General features: G+C 40.5%; 1 protein-coding gene across 8 annotated transcripts in view; it reads right to left on the bottom strand.

The window, feature by feature from the left end:
* Positions 1–25,876, bottom strand: part of ANKRD44 (ankyrin repeat domain 44) — a 321,875-nt gene that overhangs the window by 15,994 nt on the left and 280,005 nt on the right. For all 8 annotated transcript variants that reach the window (XM_073880858.1, XM_073880849.1, XM_073880866.1 and 5 more), the window contains 6 exons: positions 23,517–23,588; positions 13,852–14,053; positions 9,745–9,832; positions 8,601–8,718; positions 7,057–7,273; positions 3,683–3,770 (listed from right to left, as the gene is read on the bottom strand). In XM_073880858.1, coding sequence (XP_073736959.1) covers positions 3,683–3,770; positions 7,057–7,273; positions 8,601–8,718; positions 9,745–9,832; positions 13,852–14,053; positions 23,517–23,588 — 785 coding nt within the window. The remainder of the gene's footprint in view (positions 1–3,682; positions 3,771–7,056; positions 7,274–8,600; positions 8,719–9,744; positions 9,833–13,851; positions 14,054–23,516; positions 23,589–25,876) is intronic.

Here is a 25,876-nt window from a genome sequence, read left to right as displayed (position 1 = left end):
CATAAGCACTTATATAAGCCAAGTATATTCTCAGAAATATAGAAACTAACCCAAATGTTTTTCAGGTTCACATGATCTGGGTTTATCTTTGGTGAACAAGCACTAGTTTTAGGTTGGTCAGTTTAATTAAAACAGGCACGTCTTCAGAGTTATCAGCATTTATAATGCAGACATAAAACTTTTATTCTACCTAGGTTTACTAAAAATCAAATAAGCTCATGTTATCACTGTTACAGAATTTGTCAGCCAGAAAGATAATTTAAGATAATGGTTAGCTGTTTAATATCTCATGAAGTTTTCATGAGTGATCTAAACATAATCATTAAGAATAAGTAAATTAAATAGATGTAAGTAAGATAAAAGTTTATAAGTAAACTTTTCAACAATATTTATGCTTTATGGTATGTATACTTAAAAATAGTTTCCAAAATGTTTTTGGTAACCTGAAACCTTAGTTAAACTGAGACACATTAAATGATGGATATTAACTGACTTCTAGATCATTTCCAATTAATATAAAACTCTGAAACATTATTACTGAACATAGATTTATCCACTTTTGGCTTCCTTTGACAGAGGCACTACAGATATTTGGCTCCATTAGTAAACATGTTTGGTACCACATTGAAATATGTATTATAAGGAAGAATATACTCCTAGAAATTATGAAATTTATTTATGAATTTGCCAATCCACAGAATGCTAATGTAACTGACAATCCACTATTGCTTACTTCTTAGTTTCCACTAGGAATTAAGGATTCTAGGGGTTAAGAATTTTAATCAATTAAAACTATTTAGAAATAATAAGGGTGGGGCACCTGGGTGGCTCAGTCATTAAGCGTCTGCCTTCGGCTCAGGTCATGATCCCAGGGTCCTGGGACTGAGCCCCACATGGGGCTCCCTGCTCGGCAGGGAGCCTGCTTCTCCCTCTCCCACTCCCCCTGTGTTCCCTCTCTCGCTCTCTCTGTCAAATAAATAAATAAAACCTTAAAAAAAATAAGAGTGAAAGAAAATAACTGTAAGAAAAGTAGGTAATAAAAGTAGAATGTATTTTTTTTTGATAAGGAAAGTTATGAAAGACATGATTTTTGTTTGTTTGGGTTTTTTTAGTAAGAAAAAAGAGAAAGTAATTTTGTCCTAAAGTAAAATGACTGTTTTTTCTGGAATGAGAAAGAGGGGGAAAAATTAGGACAAAATCTGAATGGACATAAAAAGCTATAAAAGGTCTGTGGAAAAGGAATCTTGGAAAAGGAATTCTCTGTGGTCAAGCTGGCTAAGATTGGAATGGATTTACTTAAGCTTAAAAAAAATGAGTTTTAATATCAAAAGTACACTAGTGCAAAATTAGAATTTGGTTTTCTCTCTGTTAAAGGAACAAAGGGTTTTTTTCGTAGATTATTGATCTGCTCTTAATAAGAAACTGTAAGTAAAGGGTTTTTTTTTTATTTTTAACCTTTTAAGTAATCCTCCTGAAAAGCAGAGATTTTGTGTCTTACCAAAATAATTTACTGTGCTTTAGGCTATCTTTATCAAGTCTTTAATTACTTAAGAAAACCCAGTCTTGGGCGCCTGGGTGACTCAGTTGGTTAAGCGACTGCTGTCGGCTCAGGTCATGATCCCGGAGTCCCGGGATCGAGTCCCACATCGGGCTCCCTGCTCAGTGGGGAGTCTGCTTCTCCCTCTGACCCTCTTCCCTCTCGTACTCTCTCTCTCTCATTTTCTCTCTCTCAAATAAATAAATAAAATCTTTTTTTTTAAAAAAAAGAAAACCCAGTTTTCTTAGTATTAAAAGAGCTAAGGAAGTTTTTTGGTTTGTTTTTTAAGCCACTACTAACTTTCTGTATTTATCTTTATTAGCTATATCACTTTGGTTAAATGGATAACTAAGTACTATTGCACAGTGACCTATGATCCTATTCGACTAAGTGTTTTAAAATCTTTTGACATTTTTGACAAATAAATAAATGTATAAGTTGGTCAACAGGCCAACTGGCTTAAAGAAGTATCCTCTCTTCGGGATTATTTCTTAACTTCTGTGAATCTAGTTGGTTTGGTTCATGGGGACCCTGGTTCAGGAATGTCCTGTAAACCTTAGGAATACTTTTACTATTAATAATTATCTTCCTGGTCTGTTGCTTCCTAGTCTGTTGTTCTCTCAAGGGTTTTATTTATTTATTTATTTACTTATTTATTTTTATTAACATATAATGTATTATTTGTTTCAGGGGTACAAGTCTGTGATTCATCAGTCTTACACAATACACAGCGCTCACCATAAGGGTTTTAGATGTGTGTATGCAGCCATAAGCCAGCTGACAAATGGTCTCCCTCCAACTGGAATGAAAACCCGACATTATCTCCTGTGAAATAGAGACTGAGACCCAAAAAGACAATGGTAACTGAGAATAACTTGCAACATCACCTTTGTTCAAACCTCTTGGTTGGCCAGAGGTTGATCAAAGTGGGGAGGAAGAACTGCCAGACTGATCCCACATGAACCTTTACTTGGTAGGTCAGGCACCACTGATGCCAGGAAACAACATAGCAAAAAAAAAAAAACCCTTAACTTTTAGGTTTCATGTTATTGTAAATGTTCTGTCTTCTCAGAGGTCAGACCATCTAGTTAACCAATTAATAACTACCAAGTTATATGGGTGACTGCCCCATTCCTACGATACCTCAAATAAGGCCAGATATGAAACCCTCGCTAATCAGATATTTTTATTCCTTCTTTTTCCTGTTTCCTATTCTTTATTCTGTGAAAACTTCCTGCTTTCTGCCTCACTCTGCAGTTCTCTGAACTCTTGCAAGTGGACACTGTCTGCTTCATGAAGTGTAAAATAAAGTTCGTTTGGTTCTTTAATCACTGTGGATTAAATGCTGGAACCCCAGTATTTCTTCAGAACCCCTACATCCAGGAAGGAGTTTACTGTGCACCACTTATGCAAGGCGTCATGTTAGGTTTTGGGGGATACCAAAGTGACAAAGGCATGGTTCCTTCAGATTTAAAATCACTCCTATACTTTATTTCTTACTCTTTGCTTATTCACCCACTATACGCCTCCAATATCTTTCAGTCAAATGATCCAGTTGCATATAAAGCCCACGGACAATGCAAAGACAAAGCAGGTCCCAGGTGGCCATGTTCCCCCAGGCTGACCATGGAAGTCTGCTTTCAAGTCACTGTATTATCTAAACAATGGTTCATCCTGTGAGATGGCAGCAAAAAGTACATTTATCAAAAAAGAACTTACAACATACGAAGAATGGAGAATTACAACGTATAAAAAGTCTTCCTGCCATAAAATGTCTTTTCTAATCATCCATAGGCATATTGCTGTTAACCCCAACTTATTTTTAGAATTTGGTACACAAATGTGAGGTACATCTGGAGAGCTCTTCACCTGGGGTGTAACATGCCTCTTAGTCACCCACGACACTTCATGTAGTTTCCCTCAGGTGACATGTGAGCCACCTGGGCACTCCACAAAAAGCTCCTGGAAAATCATTAACACTAGGGACCACACTTTGCTATCAGGCCCATTTGCTATTAGCAGCAAAGTGGAATATGTTGGTCTTACCTATAGTCTAAAAGCCTGTCCCTTCCCAGAGAGGCAATCTCTCTGTATGTAGTTAAAAGGATTAAAGCAACACCATTAACTCCCAGCGTTTCTACTTACATTGCACAGTGCAGTGGAGTAAAGGGATTACCGATAAATTTGCGAAAACATTTTTGCTCCAAAAGTACCTCTATACAGTTTTCATTACCTGCAAGGAATCAAAAGAATTTAGAGAGTTTCCAAGAAAGAAATTTTGGTCAACACAATCTATTTTTTTTGTTGTTCTTGTTAAGTATTGAATTCTGACTTGTGAATTTTCATGAATTGGCTGAATGTTCATTCTCCGTGGAATAAACAAAATGCCAGAATGTCATTAACTATGCTCACAGGTGTTTTGAGACATAGTGCAACAGTGAAGGCCTTATGCTCTAGAGGAGAGAAAGAGATAAAGAAGGGACCTCATTTGCAAGTGGAACAGATTCAATATCATCCTCAGTTCTCAAGAAATAGATGCCTGACATAGATATGCCTCAGTTTGCCCATGTTTACAACAGGAAATTCTCCTTTCACCCACATGAATAGGTTCACTTACAATTATGCAACCTAATTCAGGAAAGAAGATGTGACTGATAGAAAACAGTATTTGAGATAATGCAGGTGAAAGGGCTTTGACTCTAAAATACTATGTAAGTGTTTAAAATGGCACCAAGGCCAGTTCCTGGCAAATAGTATGCACCCAATAAATATTTTCTTAATAAGTAGATGAATGAATGTGAGGAATTATTTTCAACGACATGACAATAGTTTCTAAATCAACTGAATTTGGGTTGAGTAAGGCCTCAGCTCTGTCATCTTGCTTGTTACATGACTTAGGCAACCCACTTGGGATCTGTGAGCCTCCGTTTCCCATATATAAAAAATCAGACTAGTAAAGCCTGCTCTACCTATGTCACAGGATGATGGAGTTTTCAGTTGATAAAGGACCTAAAAGTGGTTTGTGAGACAATGTGCATTTGTCAGAGCAAGAAGGCAATGCTATTTGGCTTTGGAATATAGACTACGTCCTGAACCTCTTCTTAGCTGAATTTACTGCTAAATTAGAGTTCTGTTATGATCTATCCCAGAATTATGCAGATTGGATAATTTTAAGTATTAAAATACAAGTCAAACCTTTCTTGCACGTGTAGAGAGAAAAGGTGAAGCTGCTTTTAGGAGGATGTAGAAGCATATGAAGTAATGAATATAAAATCCCCTAACTTGATTCAAGTTATACTGTTCAGCTTTCTAACTACATCCAACCCTCACTCAAACAGTCCCAGACACTTCAGTCCCTCTAGTAGTATGAATCCCCCCAAAAGACCTCACTTAGGGCAGCATCTAAACCTACCATTCCTTGGAGACTATATGCATTCCAACATAAGGTCTGTGTCGGGAGGACTGGGGACCCTTGCACAACTTTCGATATTCAAAGTGCTCAGTGGAGGGGAATCTGGGAAGATGGGAGCTTGAACCTTGGATCTGGAAGACTGTACTGGAAGGGTGGTTACTTGGGAGAGGACTGATCCTCATCCCCTGCTTGCACCTGAAGAGGCCTAAGAAGAGAGACCCGCCATCCCCACTGTTCCATCCCACTCCAGGGAGGAGGATGTGGTCTGTTATCAGCACTCTGATTGTGTCTTCCCCTTCCTGTTGGTTTTCTAGTGCCAGAGAGCTCTCACAGCTTGACTCAGATGGTAGTTAGGGAGCTCTCATCCATTAGTAAGTGGGGAAAAAAAAAATCACAATCTGCCGACGGCAGGGAAGGAGCATAACCAAGCTGAACAAGGAGAAAACTTGGCTCTCACTGAAAAAAGGAGGATTATAATGAAAGCTTAATGAAACGTCTGACACTGATATATGAGAGCACCCCAAAACCTTTCTGGTCCTAATAATTATAGTTTCTGAGTGAAAATTTTAATAGAAGAATTGAAAATAGAAAAATAAAATTATAGAAATCAAGTAAGAAGTATATGGGAAATTATCCACATAAACTTGGTGGGGGGGAAGAGCTTCTTAAGCAAGACTGGAAACCTACAGGCAACAACAACAAAAAATTTGCCAGATTCAACTAATAAAAGTTCAAAATCTCTGCATGGAAAAAGAGATCATAAACAAGGAACAAAGACAAATTATAGACAGGGAGAAAACATTTGCAGCACACATAACAAATGGAGGGTTCCTATTTCTAAGACAAGGTACTTCTACAAACATGAGAAATGATACAACTCAATAGGAAAAAAATGGGCAACAGATGAAAAAGGCGTGGCCAGAAGAGGAAAAGGAAATGCAAATACATAAATAAATACACTATCAGAGAAACACAAATTGAAATAATGAGATACCTGTTTCTTGCCCTTCAAATTGACAAAAATTTAAAAAAGATGGTATTGTCTTGGCTGGCAAGGGCTTAAGAAAATGTACGTTTTATATACATGTCTGACAGAGTAATACAGTTTTATACTCTTTTTGCAAAGTAATACGGTATAATTCACTAAAATTAAAAAAGTATACATTGCTCTCTTATCAATAATTTCACTTTTGGAAAGTTATCTGACAGAATTTAAGGTACCATAATATGAACACAAACACTGCAGCATTGTTTGGAGTTGGAAAAAAACCTGAAAACTATCTAAATGTTCATCAACAAGGCTCTGGTATGAATAAATAATAAATTCTGGTATGCACACTCACATATGTGTATATCTATCCCGCCGCACGCTATCACACATACAACTATTAAAAAGATCAATGTACACGGATATATACTGACTCCTAAGAATATCTGCAATAGAAACTTATGTAAACAGTAACAAAAAAAGAAAGTTATATAATACTTGTTATATGATTCTAGTTTTCAAAAATAGATGCATATACAATTTGTATTTATTTAATGTTCTCAAGGGAAAATTATGAAAGATATATACCGAATTACATCAGAAAGTAAATTTAGAAATGGAAACAATTTTACTTTAGGTACCATCGCCATTTTTGATATGTTACAATTAGTATGCATTTTCTTTTTCACTCAAATAAGTGAAATGAAAAATTTAAAATCTCCCAAATAACAAGTGCAACTAAATAGACAGGGGATATAGGACATAAAAAGAAATGCCAAATCATGCATCTACTAGTAGGCAATTGTGACATATTATTACATCATATTTATTTGCTTTTAGCTGTATTATTTTAATTCCTTGTAGGATCTCAAACCCTGACTAAAATTAGTTATTTCAGTTCACCAAAGGTTCTGATTACGAGTTACATGTTAGTGATTAACAAAAAGAGGGCATCACGATAGCCATGAAGGGAAAACTTAAAAAAAAAGACGGGGTCATAGATGCAGAAAGATTGGAAACCATGGCTTACGACGTTACACTATGTTCTCACCTCCGCTGAGACCACAGTGGTGCCGGGCAGGAAATCTACTGGAATCAGTCAAACGACAACCAACTCACCATTGTAACAAGCCCAGTGCAGTGGCGTGTAGCCTTGGTTATCTTTGAAAGAACAATCCTCCTCGGAAAGTGCCATCTGGAGCAGCTCACTCAGCCATGTGGCGTGGCCACGAGCAGCCGCATAGTGCAGGGGGGTCCTCCCTCTGGAATCTTTACAGAGAATCGACACTTCTTGCTCCAGCAGCATTTGCACACATTCCTCATGGCCTGTCATAATCTGATGCATTGCAATTAAAAAGACAAAACCCATCTCAGAAGGGCAGAGATGCAGGAAGCAAGGCGGTGGCGTCAGAGGACAGAGGGGGACAACCCCAGCAAGATTCTGGTGAACACACCATGATTTTAGAAACATCTCTAGACTCTCCAAACATAAACTTGGAGGGTCTCATGATAGAGCGGAAAACACAGGCTTTTAGAATCAGGAAGGTACAAGTGAAATCCTGGCTTCCCGCTTGTAAAACGTGGACGAATTTATCTGCCTCTCTGCGCCTCACTTTATCCACCTGGAAATGGGAATAGTAATAATGACTCATAGGTTGTCGTGAGGCCTAATGAGACATGTAAAGGCACCCAGCCTGTGGCTCTGCCCACAGGAAGTACTCAAAAAATAAGAACTATGATTATGATATTGACCGCTTAGTGTTCTTCTCTTTTTCCTTTCATTTATCATAGTGTTCAGCACCATCACCAAATAGCAATTTTATGATTTCTGTTTTTGTTTCATTTAGTTTGACATGCTTTAAAAAAATTTCAGCAGATGTATATGAAGAATCATCCACAGGATACATATTTCAGGTGGCGAATGGCCCAACATTTGTAATAAAGAACAATTAGAAATAGCACGGCTACTGAAAACTAGGTAATCATTGGAATAAATTATACCTCCTGCACACAATGGGGGATTAAAAAAATGGGGTGGAAAAATATTTATTGACATGGAAAAAGGTCTTCAAACTACTTGGAGAAAAAAAGCAGGTTCCAAATAGCATCTTCAGTATTCTCTCTTTTTAAAATTCAAAACAAATCCATATACAGCAAAAAAAAAGACTGGTGATACACAACCAAAAAGTAGTTGTCTCCAGGGGGTAAGATTATTGGTGATTGTGACTTTCTTCTTTGAGCCTTAAGAAATTTTTTTTGCAAATTTTCTATGATGTGCGTATAATCACAAAACAGAACCAATTCTACCAACAGCAGGTGTTCGTGTATCTATTATCACAATCTAACATGAAATCTGAAAAGCAGGACCTAAGAGTACCTGCCATTATTTCACCTTTGCAAAAGATTTTGTCATTTCTTTCCTTCTTTCTTTCTTGTCATCTCTGTACTCGACGTGGGGCTCCGACTCATGACCCCAAGATCAAGAGTTGCATGCTCTACTGACTGAGCCAGCCAGGCACCCCTGTAATTTCTTTTTGACTGACTGAGATTAATTACTTACCTTAGGAAAACATTCTTTTTACTAAAACTTCATATGGGGGGGGGGAGGGGGAAACAAGCTCACTACAAAATTGCTTCACTAAAGCTGAGGAAGATGCACATACCCCTCTGTGTAAAGCTGTGCAGCCCATGAGGTCAACAGCATCTACATTGGCTTCCTTTTCAAGTAACAGTGAAACAGCATCAATGTGTCCGTACGCTACTGCAAGCATCAGCGGGGTTCTAGGCAGAGAAACAAATCAGGCTTTAAAAAAGATCAGGGAAAACAAACACCCATCACTTCCAGAGGGAGGACACCTCTCTCTTCTCTCTCTCTCTCTCTCTCTCAACAATTGCTTAATATTTTCTGAGCATCCCCAGTTTGCTAATATGATGCATGGAACAAGCCATCTCCAGCCCTGGTCTCTAAAGGCCACCTGGAATGGTGTCAGTGGAATGATCAATACAATAAAATACAAATTGTTCATGTTCATTGCATCATTTTCAAAACTGTGTAGCATTCACCCAATAATCACTGAGCAGGGAGTGTGTCCACGTAGGGGGCCCTCCTGCTCCTATCATTACTTTATAGTTTTCTATGTTGAACTTCTGCTCAAGATTTTATTTGATAAAGCTTCACTGCCGCAAAGGAAAAGTCTGACAAGGCCAGAGGGGTAAAAAAAACAAAACAAAACAGAGTGTTGGGGTCCTGGAGGTGAGGTTCTCGCTGTAACTCTGACACTAATTCATGCATCTGGGGTGAGTCACTCCTGCTTTGTTTTTTGTGCCGCATTTCCTATTTGTAAGGGAAATTAGGTGGGGGGATGGGCTAACAGATGGAAAATACTTTGGAAAAACAAACTCAGAAATGATAAAAATACGAAGGATTATTTTTTTATGATAGAGATAACCTCTTGAGGTCTGTCCTACTGTCATAATTAATTTAAAAAATGGGAATGCAGCAGCTTCAGAAGAGGGTAAAAGTGGATACAAAGAAGAAATAAAATGAAAGAAAGGCCAGGAATCATGGCCACAGAAATAAAAAGTTGGCTCTCTGTCATCAAGTTACTCCCCTTCCCATACTTTTCTTGGATATATACTCTAGCACAAAGCCCCCTCCTTATTCTAGGGCTCTGAACTATGAATTTCACCCAAATATATACCCCAAACTAGAGTTCAGCCATCAACCCTCCTAGCTGTTTAACAAAATTAACCAATTACCTGTTGTGAATGAAATGCCAACCCCAGGCCCGGTTTAAGAACACTTACTGTCCTTTGGCATCTTTCACATCAATTGCTTCTGGGTTTTCTGCAATTTCTAGTAATAGCCGCAAACACAGTGTATGACCATTAATTACTGAAAAAGAAAATAATGGACATTCTTTTAACAGACCAGCACTACACAAATCCCTCCAGAGTAAAATTTTTACTTTGGACTTCAAATCAGTCGTTTTCAATGCTGCTGACAGCTCTCCCCAGGTTTCCAGTTCGTACTAGCTGCTGGGCATGATTTTGTGTTGTTCACCAATTCTTCCTCCCATTTCTTCCCATCAGGGCACTTTGGCCCTCACTTAACTTTTTCCTGGCTCCTGTATTGAGAGTTTGTTCCTGAAAAATGATGTCCTTTCTTACCTTCTCATTTCGGACTGATAACCTCTCGTGAATGTTCAGCTTACTCTTTGTGTTCTTCTAAAAGAGTCACCCAATTCTGTATAATCCCGTGTCCAGCCTGCCTCCAGCCCTTTTTAAAAAGAAGGATGGGAGAGGAGGCGAAACAGGGGAGCAGAACAGGATGGGAGGAGAGGAGGGAAGGGGCAGCAGAGGAGAGGAGGAAGAGAGATGCGAACAGGTCCTGCCTTTTTTTTCTCCCAGTCGTTTTACATTTGGAGGTAGACATTAGAGCAATAGTTCTGATTGATTAGCGGTGACTTGAAGCAAAACCTCACACCGGAAAGGTGTCTGCAGGCCCTCTGCTTATTGCTCCTTGACTGACCAGCAGCTCCCAGGAGACTCACAGATGCGCCCCGAGGCTGCAGGACAACTCTGCCCGGGAGCTCCTCAAACTGCAGCCCACAGTTTCTCTGCTTTCCGGGGTCTCCTGTGGCTGCCACCTCCCGTCCCCTCTGGCCCCTCCGTTCTGTCCCTGGCCAAGCTATGACTGGGGCGCCCACCTCGCCCCTTCCCAGGCGCTGCCCCGTCCTCCCCATGCCCCTTCTCACTCTAATGGGGTCTGCCCACGGGCAGGAAAGGCAGCCCTAATGTTGGCCTTGACTGCTGGGGCCAAATACAAGGTCATGGCCTAGTGCGCACCAGGCAAGATGCTACGCTGGGGAGTGGTGGTGCCTCCAGGGCTGGGAAGCAAGCCTACTGGGATGATAATCTGCTGGGCTAAGGTATTTTCCTCCCAGCTTGTTGAATGGAACCCACAGCCTTCCAAAAAACATGGCCTTCCACTGAGGGAGCAGGATGAGAACAAGTACGTTTAAAATCCCAAACGTGACCTTCTCTCCTTTCCGAACAATGAGAACACCATAAAACACATTGCTTTTACCTCGTTATGGCTGTGGAGAGAGAAGGGAATAGACGCAGCTATGTTAGGTTGATAAAGGCTCTTCTAAGAGCTGCGTTTTACAGTTCTTTTTATTGCACGCCGGTCGTGAGAGAATGCTAATTTAATAACAACACACTTTCCAGGGACAATGCATATTAGAATTAGCTCACATTCATCGACACAGCTCAAATTAACTACAGGAATAATGCCTACATTGTGTAGACCATTGCATTCAGCTCATTCAGCAATGTTCCATTTATGTATCTCAGGAGGAAATTTTGTGGCCTGGAGTACAGGCAATATACTGCCATTGCTGTTGTTTTTTTTTTTTTTTTTTTTTTGTTTTAAAAATTACATTAAATCTATTACCACTGGTAAAATATGCAAGAATTTAATGTATGCTTAAAAGGAAATGATTAGCAGAGGACTGATAGTTAAATACTACAGACAATGAGGTCATGAAAGTGCAGGTAGAGTGTATTTTCATTGATTCCTCTTTCTATATCAATTTGATATTCCGTAAATACTCATAATTATAATAGTTCCAAAGGAAAGAAAAAATAATAGTTCCAAAGATGCTTGATTTTTGGCTACGCAGAAAAAGAGAATAAAATCATCTAATATGCTGGAGAACAAACCCATTTCTAAGGTGTTTTGTTTTTGTTTCATTTTGTTCTGTTGGCAGGGTGTGGGGTGGTGTCCAGTAGATTTTGAATTTAGCTACCAGCCCTTGGGTAATTATAATTCCCCTCTATCCTAGAAGGGTAGCAAAACTAGAATTCTCATTTGTTTCCCACATACGACATTTTCCCCAGTTGCTAACATCTCCTTTGGCCGTGCCCTGCCAACTTCAGCTTTGTCTCCGACCCGCTCAGTCTCTCCCTGGCTTTGAGTGACAGCCATTTATCATGCTGCTCAAAGGCCACAACTGTCACTGCAACTATCTGTGCCAAAACCTCTAATATCCGTCCTGGCTCCTGCCCCTCACCGAACTCCCAGGACTTGAAACAAACAAACAAACAAACAAAAAACTGCCCTCTCAAACTGGAAGAGATTCCGGAAGCGCAAGCTAAAGCTTCTGCACAGCAGACATTTTGTGGAGAATAGAGTCAAATAGCAGCCCGCATCTCTTTAATGAATGACAGGAGGGAAATCCAAGAGGAGTGAGTCGTCTTGGCCACCAGGGGGCTCCATTGGACCACAACCTATATCCCAGTGGCAAATGCGTGACTATGATTATCCTGCATTGTTTACCTGTTTACAAGGACAATTTTCCACAATCGAAATACGCCTCTTGCAATTGTCAGGAAATACTGTACATCGTACCTAAAGCAGAATGCTTGCCATAATAATATACAACTAATCTTTAAGAAGGAGAACTAAATTTGAACTTTATAATAATACCAAGAGTGCCTAGAATACCAAACTTCACAATGATGATATCAAGAATACCAAAAACACAAAGTGTGATGGGAAATGAGAATTTATAATTTAACCATACCAACCATTACTGACCTCATGGCTAAAGTTTTTTCCAGGAACAATCATTTCCAGATAATTAGGCAACACCATGTTTTTTCAATCTCTGTATTGCTTTCCTTCAGTGGTTTGGAAATTCAAGGATATATACATGGAAATAGTTTCACAAGACCTAACATTTTTTTCCAAGTAACAAGAATCATAAAGTCTTTTTGAAAAGCTGTCTTTACTCCCTGTTTCCCAATCCACCCATTATTTCATGGTCTGAATAAGATAGTTATTTCTCTTTATGAGCCAATGTCTACTATCCTGATCAAAGGCTGGTATCATTGAATTCCTGACCCAAAGGAATTTATGCCTCAGCTGAGCTAGAGATTCTTCCACATTACTTTTGTATCTGTGTATACATCCAGAAATGTCTTGACAGAATTTTATTTTATGTATATTAGAGAGTCCCAAAAAGGCAAAAGTCCCTTTTGCAAAAGTCCCAAAAAGTCCCAAAAAGGCAAATTACTTACTTTTTGATATACACATACACTTTTTAAGAGTCTTTATTTTAACACATGATGCATCAAGAATCAGCATCAGAGCAAAAGCTAAGAAGCGTCATTTAGACTGGCAGAATGATGTACCAATTAGATTGCTGTCTGGTGACACTTTTTATGAAATAGCTGTGAAAAAAATCATTAATTTTATGCTTTAAAATGCTGTGTGATTCTGTCTGTGTAACTCATTTGAAGATCACATTACACTTTGCCTCCTCTTTAGGGAGTTTTGTGGTAGCCATTGGTCAAAGTTCTGAACTCTCTCCTGAGTTAAGAAGGCAAGATAGAGCGCAGAGGATTTTTAGGGCAGTGTTTATAACATCTTACTTTGTATGATACTATCATGCTGGATCCATGTCATCATACATTTGCCCAAGTTCATAGAAGGTATAGCACCAAGAATGGACCCTAATGTAAACTATGGACTTTCAATGATTATGATGGGTCAATGGAGGTTTATCAATTGTAACAAATGAAACACTCTGGTGAGGGTTACTGACAATGGGGAAGGCTATGCATGTGTGTGGAGGCGGGGTGGAGGGAGACAGGAAGTATATAGAACATCACTATATCTTCCTCTCAATTTTGCTGTGAACCTAAAACTGCTCTAAAAGAAGAAGGCCAGGGTCTTTCTGGCTATAGAACACTAATCCTCTTCAAGTGGATAGTAGGCCAAAAGCATTTTGAAAGAGTGTAGGCATAGTTGATGTAGAAAGAAAATTGATACTTGAAAAGCTGGGTGAAAGAAAATGCTGTCATCCTTTTTCCTAGACTTGCAACCAGACTCTTGACAAGACCCACCGGAGGCATGAAGTGGGGTTCTTTTGGTGACATTGTCTTTCACAAAGATGGATGCGCCCTGATTGATAAGTGCTTCCACACATTCTGTGTGTCCCTTAAAGGCAGCCAGGTCCAGAGCGGTGCGGCCTTTCTCATCCCTGATGTCCAGGTCCACCAGCGACTGCAGAAGGACTTCCAAGGCCTGATGGTGCCCATTGTAGGCCTGCAAAGAAGAAACCAACCACTCAAATGCTTGCTCACCTCAAACCCCACAACAACCCACATGAGGGGCTGAGCCTCCCAGGTCACAGTTGGGGACCACTCCAAAGAGCACATCAGAAAAATGCTGGGGATAATTACTGAAACAGACAAACCGGAGAGTCAGACTGAAAAATTAGAATACACAAGCCTCACAGCTACGTATGAATTTCTTCATGTTCTTTTTTGTTTGTCAAATAATTTGCTCCAAAGGTACTAAATATATTCTTACATCTATCAATCTAATAATCTAATACAGATTAGCAGCTGAATGAATTAATATAATCTTCTATCAGTTCACTCCTAAACATACTGACACAATCAGAATATTTTGGGGGAGACTTTTCTGTTAAACCTAGAGGAAAAAAATCACTAAAAACAATGTGGACTTGGTAATTCATCAGAAGCATACAGATCTGTTACAGTCCAACATTTTAATTTCTAAGCATGGGACCCCGGGCAAGTTTCTTAATTTCACTTAGAGTTTGTTTTCTCATCTATAAAATGAGAGCAATAAAAAAGCTGCCTCCCAGGGAAGATAAAAAGAGATAAATCCACACAGGCTTTCCATAATATCTTGTACACAGTGGATGCCTCCTCCCTTCTTCTTTACTTCTCCCATTGATTATCTTTAAACACAGACACAATTATGGAAATATATTCTGTGTACCACACCAAGTTCAGGTCTATTATGAGGTCTCATGCTATGTTAGGTTAAGAGGCTTCCCACTACTAAGACAGAAAATCGAAAGACTGAGAGAGAATTTTCATTAAGTCTATAAGGTAAAAAAATGTATATGCACACACAAGGCAAAGGACATTGGAAATAGAAGAGAGAAGAGGGTCAAGGATGGGGGCGTGGAACTGAGGAAGGAGAAGGAAGTAAAGTAGGAGACACGGAGAGGACCTGCTCCCGGTGTCCTCAGCAGCCAGGGTCCCCCTCTTATGTCAGCTGCACTTTCTGCTTTCGCACCGCAGCGATCACTCGAGGCACAACGTATTTGAAGAGAAGCTTAGCACAGACAAAAGATCAATATCTCTCATACACAAAAAGCTCTTACAAACCATTTTAAAACTTAGGAAAATGTACAAAGGGCATGAAAAGACAGCTTACAGAAAAATAAACATGAAAGGCCAATGAACATATGGAGGAAATATGTAAATTTTTAAGGTACTATTTTTCAACTACCAGATTGACAATGAATAAGTTTGGTCATGTCCCAGTACTAGTTAAGACATGGTGAAAAAAAGCAGGGGCGCCTGGGTGGCTCAGTCGGTTAAGCGTCTGCCTTGGGCTCAGGTCATGATCTCAGGGTCCTGGGATCGAGCCCCCTTGGTCTCCCTGCTCAGCAGAGAGTCTGCTTCTCCCTCTGCCTCCCCCAACTCCTTGCTCATGCTCTCTCTCTCAAATAAATAAATAAAATCTTAAAAAAAAAAAAAGACATGGTGAAAAAAGCAATCTATGCTCTGTTGTGCTGGGAGTATGGTGTGACATTTGTGAAGAGTGATTTGACAAAATCTATCAAAAACTTTTTGAAAAACTAAGCTGCAGACAGTATGTATAGCATGACCTCATTTATATAAAAAGCAAATATATCTAGATATATACCTATCTATATCTATGTATATTTCTATGTTCATAGAAAATTTTAGAATACAAAAGAAACTGTTAATGGTGGCTACCTCGAGAAATGGAAGATAAAGTAATGAGTATATGGACTTATTACTTTTTAAAAATCCTTTGAATTTTTTCCTAAGTATATGTTAAAAACAATAATACCAAAAACTAAATATAAAAGGATCCATAGAATTTAAGAGTACTGATAGGAATTGTTTTCATACTTTCTCTTTACATTATTTTGTGAATGATTATGATTATATATTATATAGTAAACATATATATTACCTATAATATGCCGTATAATAATCCACATGCTGATGAATCTCAAATTTATATCCCATTTCTAACTTCTCCTTTTACTTCCAGACTTGTATATTTAACTGCCTATTGATATTTCCACTTGAATATATGCATCTCAAGCTTTAACATGTCCCAAACCAAATTCTTAATTTCCTTCCTCAAACTTGCTCCAGCTGCAGCCTCTTCCATCTCAGTAGGTGGTAAGGCTATACCTCTAGTTGCTCAGGCCCAAAACTCTGGAGTCGTCTTTATCTTCGCTCTTAAGCCCAGGGCTGTAGCCCGATACGAGGGCTCTGGAACACTAGGGCTAGGGCAAGTGGGTGTTGAAAACAGCCTCTGGCTCCCCGTCCTAGCCGTGCCATGCCCTGTACAGGGATGTGTCTGCTGAGAGCAAGGGACCCCTTTTGCTAACCACACAGAGGTGTCATCAGGTTCTCCGGCCCCTGGCAGGAGAACATCTACCCCCCCCCACCCCTGGTCTAAGTCACACACAGGTGCAGTGTGGCCAGCAGCAGCCCTCAACGCGCCATCATCTCTACTCTTTCTTTAAAATATGTCCAGAATTGACCCAGTTCTCGGTATAGCACCATCCTCTTTCGCCAGGATTATGGCAAGGGCCTTCCTTTCCATCCTCGCCCCACTGCGATCTATTACTCACACGGCCTCCAGATGAGCTCTCTTAAAACGCAAGTTGGACATACCAGTCCTTGATGAAAACTAGTCAATGGCTTCTTCCTTCCTTGATAATAAAATCCCAAACCATTCAGGCCCTTAGGATTAGGCCTCCTTCTACCCTGATCATCAGCATGCCTCCTCACTCACTCTGTTCAACCACACTAACCCCTCCTCCTACCCCAGGGTTAAATAGATACATTTCCTCCTCTGGGCTATTGCATCTTTTCTTTTCTTTTCCTTTCTTTCTTTGCTATTGCATCTTTTCTCTCTCTCTTTTTCTTTTTCAAAGTTTGTTTGTTTTTTTAGTAAGCTCTACACCCAGTGTGGAGCTCGAACTCACGACCCCAAGATCAAGAGTCGCATGCTCCTCTGACTGAGCCAGCCAGCTGCCGCCGCCTCTGTACTTCCTATTTCCTGTCTGAAAAGCTCTTTCCCCTGAGGGCCACGTGGCTCTCCTGGCACTTCGGCTTCAAATATCACCTCATCTGGAGGCTTTTCAGAGGCAAAAAACAGCCCTGGGGCACCTGGGTGGCTCAGATGGTTAAGCGTCTGCCTTAGGCTCAGGTCATGATCCCAGGATCCTGGGATCGAGTCTCGCATCGGGCTCCCTGCTCCTTGGGAGCCTGCTTCTCCCTCTGCTTCTCTCTCTCTCTCTCCCTCTCTCTCTCCCTCTGTCTCTCATGAATAAATAAATAAAATCTTTTAAAACAAACAAACAAACAAAACAGCCCTCTACCCTCCACCTCAGCATACTACCAGACACTCTCCAACCCACTTACCCTGCTTTATGTTATCTTTATAGCACTTATTACCACTTAATATGTTACTTATCTGTTGGTTTGTTTATTATCTGTGGTTGAAGGCACTTCATGTGTATTGCTCACTGCTGTACCCTAAATCATGCCCAGGGCATAGTAGACACTCAACGATTATTTGGTGAATAAATGACTTAATGTAATGGCTGTTATCATCATTTATTAGTATTAGTAGGAGAAATATATACATATATATGTACGTATATATATATTTAGAAATATATTTTTAAGTAGCAGCTATTTATCGATGCAAACATTCTTTTTACTGACGACAAAACAAAACAAGCACCATTAATTAATTTGTCCAAGATCACTTGATTATATGAAATTTCAAACTTGTACAAAGAGAAGAGGAGAGTGTAATGAATTCCTATATACCCAGCACCCAGTTTCAGCCATTATCAACTGACCATAGGGGATTTTAGGCCAACTTGGGAGGATGTATCCTCTGCTAAAAAGCTGTGGTACTAGCAGTGTCTACATCAGGGTGTAAATCAGCCTATCTCACTTTACTCTGGGCTTATCTGTGACTTATTTGAAAACTGACTTTGTATAATACTTCTTCTCATTTTAAAGTGTAATGGTAGCAAAAAAATGGGCAGAAGACACGACCAGACACTTCTCCAAAGAAGACATACAAATGGCTAACAGACACATGAAAAAATGTTCAACATCATTAGCCATCAGGGAAATTCAATGGCAAAAATTGACAAGGAGAGGTTGGAAAGGTTGTGCAGAAAGGGGAACCCTCTTACACTGCTGGTGGGAATGTAAGTTGGTACAGCCACTCTGGAAAACAGTGTGGAGGTTCCTCAAAAAGTTAAAAATAGAGCTACCCTATGACCCTGCAATTGCACTCCTGGGTATTTACCCCAAAGATACAGATGTAGTGAAAAGAAGGGCCATATGCACCCCAATGTTCACAGCAGCAATGTCCACAATAGCCAAACTGTGGAAGGAGCCGAGATGCCCTTCAACAGATGAATGGATAAAGAAGATGTGGTCCATATATACAATGGAATATGACTCAGCCATCAGAAAGGATGAATACCCAACTTTTACATCAACTTGGATGGAACTGGAGGGGATTATGCTAAGTGAAATAAGTCAAGCAGAGAAAGGCAATTATCATATGGTTTCACTTATTTGTGGAATGTAAGGAAGAGCATGGAGGACGTTGGAAGGAAGGGAAAAATGAAGGGGGGGTAGTCAGAGGGGGAGATGAACCATGAGAGACTATGGACTCTGGGAAACAAACTGAGGGTTTTAGAGGGGATGGAGATGGGGGGATGGGTTAACCTGGTGATGGGTATTAAGGAGGGCATGTGTTGCAATGAGCACTGGGTGTTATATGCAAACAATGAATCATGGAACACTACATCCCAGTAGATAACAGCAGCATCTAGATGTCATCTGCAAATGCTGGTTCCCTCAGTGCCAGTTAACTATTATGACAAAGATAGTAAACATTTTAATTTCCATCTGTATGACTTAGCCTAGGAAAACAGAATCAGCTACTTATAAATTGCATGTGTATCTACAAAACATGATGGCTAACGTATTTAGATTTAATAAAGAGAAGACACAGGGGAAAGAGAAATGTACGTAGGAAGGAAGCCAGTGTGAAGGAATCAGCTCTGTTCAGAACAGCGGAGTCACATTGCCAGGCACTTAAGCTAGGTGTTAAAACTTATCCCCACACTTTCTTCTTTAATCCTCACCACAACAAATAAATCCATCAGCCTGTGTTAAATTTAGAGGCTTAATAATAATTTAAAAAAAAGATGGAGTGGGGGCGCCTGGGTGGCTCAGTCATTAAGCGTCTGCCTTCAGCTCAGGTCATGGTCCCAGGGTCCTGGGATCGAGTCCCGCATCGGGCTCCCTGCACAGCGAGAAGCCTGCTTCTCCCTCTCCCACTCCCCCTGTTTGTGTTCCCTCTCTCGCTGTGTCTCTCTCTGTCAAATAAATAAAATCTTTAAAAAATAAAAAAAATAAAAAGGATGCAAACCATGTTTAAAAAAAAAAAAAAAAAGATGGAGTGACCCTGCTGGTAATTAGGAAATCTTCAGAATTCCAACCCATATTTTCTTCTCTATCAGGCACTTTAAATCATCTTAAAGACAGAATGGTTGAAAGGCCAGATTTATCCATAGAATTCCTTTCATTTCTCCCCCAGTCTAGCTTGAATTTTAGCATGCAAAAACATTATGCCACAGAATCGAAGATATAAACTATGTACACTCAACTTTAAGGGCAATTTAAGGGGAATAATGAAAGTAACTTTGATTAGACAAGAACTCTCACTTATTGCCACACTTTAGAGCTTAACCTGGAAACAAAGGAACATGTGATATAGAATTCTATTTTAGGGTTAAATGCAAGATTCTGTCTTAGGCAGGTATACGGTTCTTGGCATATATAAAAATGTATCAATAAAGCTTTAAACTCTTTGAAGGAGGCTCAAGTAGGCAGGAAAGGAGACCCTTCTCATGACAGCAGTACATGATGAAAATTGCCCTATTCCTCTATTTCCATCCTAAACTAGCTAATAGGTAGTTTCACCAATAATTTCTGAAATAACTAAAAGAGGAGGGAATCACAGAAAAGAACAAATATGCTGGTTCAAAAGCATGGAATGGTTTGGCTTTCAATAGACAGACCAGTTCAAACCTTCACAGAGGTAGCAATCAAATATTTTAAATTTGCTTTCTGAAAAAACCTTTATTAAAAAATATATCGTTAGGTAATTTAAATATGTCTTAAACACAATTAATTTCTTTGACCTTTTTAGATAGGAACTGAGGGCAATGTGGAACAAGAATTTGGGATCTCAACAGAATCCACGAAACAATGGGTGCGTCTGGAAATCTTGACAGCTGGAGCCTTTCATTTGCATAGCCTTGTTTCTTGATTTAATTTTTTCAAGTGGATGAAATGTTTATGAAATTCACTGGGTTGATAACCCTGGAGACTTGAAGCATTCAGCCAGGAAATAGTAACTCAAGGCAGGTCAGGTTTCTTGTGGCAGTCAAGGTTTGGGGACATCTGGTTCTATTTCATTGCGAGAATGCAACCACGGAAGAAATAATGTGCCTTGGGTTTTTATCAAGTTAATTGCCACAGAGGCCCCTGGAGAGGGTGGTGGGCATACTTGCAGGGTTCTTAAAGCAAATAATAATTTTTTAAAGGTGTTAGCATTTAGAGGGCGAGAATAACATAGTTTTAAAATTCACCCACTGCTATCACCCTGGTCAAAGTCATCGTCGCCCTTGCCCTCCTCCTCATCATCATCATCACTTCCTGGTTATCTTGCTTCTGTTTTTGTTCCCTTACAAAATAAACTCAACACAGAAGCTCAAGGGATCCTTTTCGGACAAAAGTCATATCATATCATCTGTTTCTTCAAATTCCTCCAAATGGTTTTCTAATTTGCTCAGAGTAAAAGCTGGAGTTCTTACAACGGAGTAGGAGGCCCTTCCCTGACTCCCCGCCCCCTCCAGGACATGTCCCACTCCATCCCCTACCACTCTCCCTTCCCCACTCTGCTGTTCTGGGACCACGCCAAGCATGCCCTTTACCCCCAGGGACTCTGCACTTTTGCCTAGAACAGTCTTCTGTCAGATATCAACATGGGTAGCTCTTAGGGTCTCTGTTCAAATGTGAGATTCTATGCTATAAAAAGTAGAGCCTCATCTGCCACCTCAGTGCATCTTACTGGTCCCATGTGTAGCACGGGCCGCACTTCCTACCATCTGGCATGTTATATATTTACTTGCCTATTTCTCTCCTACACTGGAAACTCTACAAGGACAGAGACTGGGTGCTGTTTACTGCAAACTCTCCAGCTGCCGAACACATGCTTAGCACACTCACAGTACACGTCAAATGAAAGAATGACACATTAGCATTAGTGAGGATGAAGCTAGCTGATTGCACCTGTGTGCCAGGCACTGTTCTAACCACTTTCCGCACATTCGCTCATGCCATCCCCACAATGGCCCCATGACAGAGGTACTGCGATTCTCCTCATGTCACGGGTGAGGAAACTGCGACACAACAGGTTAGGCATTTGGCCAAGACCATACGAAAAACAAATACATTTACAAATTAGACAGGGTTTGGGGGTCCTTAACTTACTCCTTTTCATTTACAGGTGGGAAAACCATGTCTAGGTGAGTTGTTAAATGGGAAGACTGGGGGCTGGGGCCTCCTCTCTGGGTGTACTGCCCAGGCGCCTGCCAACTGCAGGACTGCCAAATGCCCGGTTCTCGCCAGTGATAACATGCTACCCTTTCTTTACATGACCAGAAACCCACAGATCTTAGCAGAGCAACTGGCACACAGTAAGCACTCAACCATAATTTTTGGAAAAAGAAAAAAAGGAATGAAAGATGACAGAATTTGGGGGAAGCTAAGAAAGTCTCTTCTCAGATTATGAGCAGGTGTGGCAATGCAACCAACCCACTTGCAAAGGGCATGAGGATTCTATCTGAGATCACCTCAAACAGTCCTCTTTCGAGGCAGCTAATACTGTATGTGAACCCTCAGCTTTGGGGTACCTTCCCCAGGTGCAGCAGATGGTTAGGCAGAGATTCTAGGGAGCAACCTTAAGAGCAACCTGTACTAAGAGTCAAGTGGCATGAAGTTTTATACATGCAAATATCCCACCATCCATCCACTTTTCCCACTCAAAGTCCATCTCTAGAACAAAGACTGATGCGCATTTTAGCCTCATTTCACTGGATTCAAAATGTGTGTGTGTGTGTGTGAGTGGGTGTGTAGTGGATATGTTGGTGGGTGTGGCAGAGGGTGGTGAATGGGATCAACAGATGTGCTGGTGACTATGTGGGGAGACTGGCGATGAAGCAGGGGCTCCATGCAGTGTGACCAGTTCATCCCAGTCCTTATGGGATGGTGTCATACCCTCGCCTTGCCTGACTACATATATATGCCCATCAACAAAACACTCTCCTCTGTTATACAAAATCTCCATCTCAATTTCTCATCAGAATGACATTGAGAAGTGCTTATACTGGATGCTATTAAGTGAATGTCATAACAGGCCCCCAACTCAGAGACCCAGCCCCTTTCCACTCTTCTTAGCATTCAGCCTCCAGGTACACCCAAACACCATTGTTGTGGTCGTGCACTGAGGCCTCACGTTGCAGCAGCACCTTCTACAGGGGAGCTGCTAGGGCTGGGTGTGGCTGTCAGTCCCAGAGGCTCCTAGAGAAGAGCTGGTGATTACCAACTCCTAGCAGGACACCAGCTGAGATAGAGTGGTGGGTGAGTTTGTTGGCTCGGTCACCCCCATGGAGAGTTTGGGGATCCTCACTCTGAGCTGTTGCATTTCCCTTCGATTAAGGATGTGGAGAGGAAGCCTTACTGGTGACAGGATCAGTCTTCCTCCCCACTCTGAGATCTCAGCCAGTACAAGAAACAGAGCCTCATACCTCCTCCGAGATCCTGATTTCAAGCGCAGGCAGAAAAAGCAGAGTTGCAATTATGCATGTGCTCATCTTGCTCTCACAAGTTTGTGTTTAAATAGCTCACAACTTTTTAATTGTGGTATTTGGTTGATTTTGTGGTAGGCTGTAGACTCGTGTATTGTTGGCTACAGCAAATCTTTAAAGCCAAAATGTGTTCTTCAAATTTCCTCAATTTTTTAAATTTAACTACTAGGTAGTAATACTTTTAAAGATTGTTAAAATGTATAATCATCATTTATTATGTACACTGTGGTAAAGGCTTTAAGAAAATTACCTTTCTTTTGCCCTCATTTTACAGTTGGGAAACTGAGGCCCAGACGGGGTAAGTAATGTGTCTGACATCACCAGTGGGTGAAGGTGGGATTGGAATTTGAGTCAGTCTTTCTGCAGCCTGTGCCCTTCCCCATGTACTGCTTTCATTATTAGTTATTATTGTGTTACTATGCTTTCATTTTAAGAGCAGCCTAGTTCTAGGAACACTTAGGTACTTTTTGTAACAGAGGAAGCCACCCAAGGCACCTCACTTACAGCTAAGTGGAGTGGACTCTTGGTAGCACCGGAGTCTGAGTCTTCAAAACTATTGTTGGTTCTTTCTAAAAGCTGTGAAGACAAAAAGAAAACATTTGTACGTGAGTAAAATTTGCAGAAGGAATCCTCCTCTAAGGATACTAATGTTGACATCAAAGCAAAAGAGGCTTCGGAAATGTAAAAAATAACGCAACTTAGCAATATAAGAAATCTGGTGCAGCATATCTGAAACAAATAAGAAATCGAACACAGCATATCTAAAACAGGTACTCTAAATGAATCTTTCAACTTCTGGATCATCTCAGCATTTGCTAATAAAAAAAGGCTTTCATACTTGAAAGATGCTCAGCCTCACCAATCCAGGAAAATAATTCATGTTTAATCCGCTTTTCACCCAGCAGATTGTAATAATGAAAAATTATAATACCTAGTGTTTATCCCATCATCAAACACACATTTACTGGGGGTAGTGTTGGAAGAGACATATAAATCTCCTGTTCTCATGGAGCTTACATTCTAGAGAGGGAAATCAGAGACAAACAAATAAATACAGAAATAAGAAAATATCTGCTGATGACATATGCTATAATGAAAATAAAATAAGGTGATGTGATAGGGGATGACTGGGAAGTTACTTAACAGCTGATGATTAGGGAAGTCCTCTTCAAGGAAGTGACAACTAAAGTAAGACCTAAATAATAAGAATTACACCAAGTAAAAGTGTGTCAGGAGAGTATTCTGGAGGAGGAAGTTGTGGAGAAGGGAGTACAAATGCATCAAGGGGGGATGAACATGGTGAGCTGAAGGAACAGAAAGGATAGTGTGACCAGGGTATGATGCTGGTGAAGGTATCAGGAAAAAGACATTCTCATGGACTCTTGGTGGGAACAAATTGTTAAAACCTTTCTGGGCAATTTGTGCATACCTCTGACCCTAGGAATTAATTCCCAATAAATAATGAGACAAGTGCACAATGATGCATGTATAAAGAAAATTCTTCAATGAATACTTGATGGATGATTACCCATGTGCCTAGACACTGAAGATTCAGTAATAAATAATATATTAAAATATCAATTTTCTTGGGGGGGATAGGGTAGGCAAGAAAGAAGTTATGTAGTTAATTAGAAAACAGGGGAGGAAGGTTCAGAGGGCTGGAAGGGAGATCAGTTTGGAACTTAACTAGGTGATCAGGGAAGGTCTTACTGGCTGAGAAAATTCTGGAGGGTGATGAGAGAGCCTTGTGGACATCTGCGGAAGGAGCACTCCAAGCAGAGGGGCCAGCAACTGCCAAGTCCCTCTGGAATAGGTGTGCTTAAGAACATCCAGGATGCTGGGGCAGAGTGAGCAAGGACGAGAATGACAGGAAAGGAAAGCGAGATGGTGGCAGTGGGGGTGGCAGTGTCAACAAGAGCCTTCTGGGTTGTCATAAGAATTTTGACTTTTCATCCTGAGATGGAATGTCACTGATGTGTTTTGAGCAGAGGGATGACATGTTCTAACTTTTAGACTCTAGGGAGGGCACAGAGAGAAACTGGGGCAATAGTCCAAGAGAGAAATAACAGTGGCTTAAAGCCGTGGAGAGCAGTAGGGATGGAGAGAAGTAGTTGGATTGTAGATATTTTTGGAGGTAGAATCAACAGGATTTCTTTTTTTTTTTTTTTTAAATATTTTATTTATTTATTTGACAGAGAGAGAGACAGCGAGAGAGGGAACAGAAGCAAGGGAAGTGGGAGAGGGAGAAGCAGGCTTCCTGCTGAGCAGGGAGCCCAATATGGGGCTCGATCCCAGGACCCTGGGATCATGGCCTGAGCTGAAGGCAGACGCTCAACGACTGAGCCACCCAGGTGCCCCTCAACAGGATTTCTTGATGGATTGGTTGAACATGAACATAAGAGAAAGAGAGAAGTCAAGGATGACTCCCAGGATTTTGTCCTATGCAAATGGCAGGATGGCAGTTCCATGAACTGAGATGGAAAAGACCAAAGGCGGAATATACATAGTGGGAAAGAATGAAAGTTTGGTTTTGGAAATGGTAAGTTTGAGATGTTTGTAAAGCATCCAAAAGTGCATGCTAACCAAGCAGCTGTTGGGCACATGGGTGTGGAGTTCAGGTATTTAAAGCCATAAGATTGGATGAGATGAGCAAGAGAGTAAAGTAAACAGAGATGAGAGATGAGGAGAGAGTTGGAAAGATGAGGGGGAGTCAGCAGGGAGATAGATTGAGCAGATGAACTAGAAGGAACACCAGAAGTGTGAGGTCTGGAAACCAAGTAAAGAAAAAGTTTCAATGAGATGAGTAACGATGTCAGAAGTCCTGATAGGTCAAGTAAAATGAGCCCTGAGAATTGACCACTGGG

This window comes from Callorhinus ursinus, unplaced genomic scaffold (genome assembly GCF_003265705.2).
Source record: "Callorhinus ursinus isolate GAN/ISIS: 27379988/994484 unplaced genomic scaffold, GSC_fseal_2.0 scaffold2, whole genome shotgun sequence".
NCBI lineage: Eukaryota > Metazoa > Chordata > Mammalia > Carnivora > Otariidae > Callorhinus > Callorhinus ursinus.
Note: the sequence above shows the minus strand (reverse complement) of the source record. Positions and strands in the feature narration are given on the sequence as shown.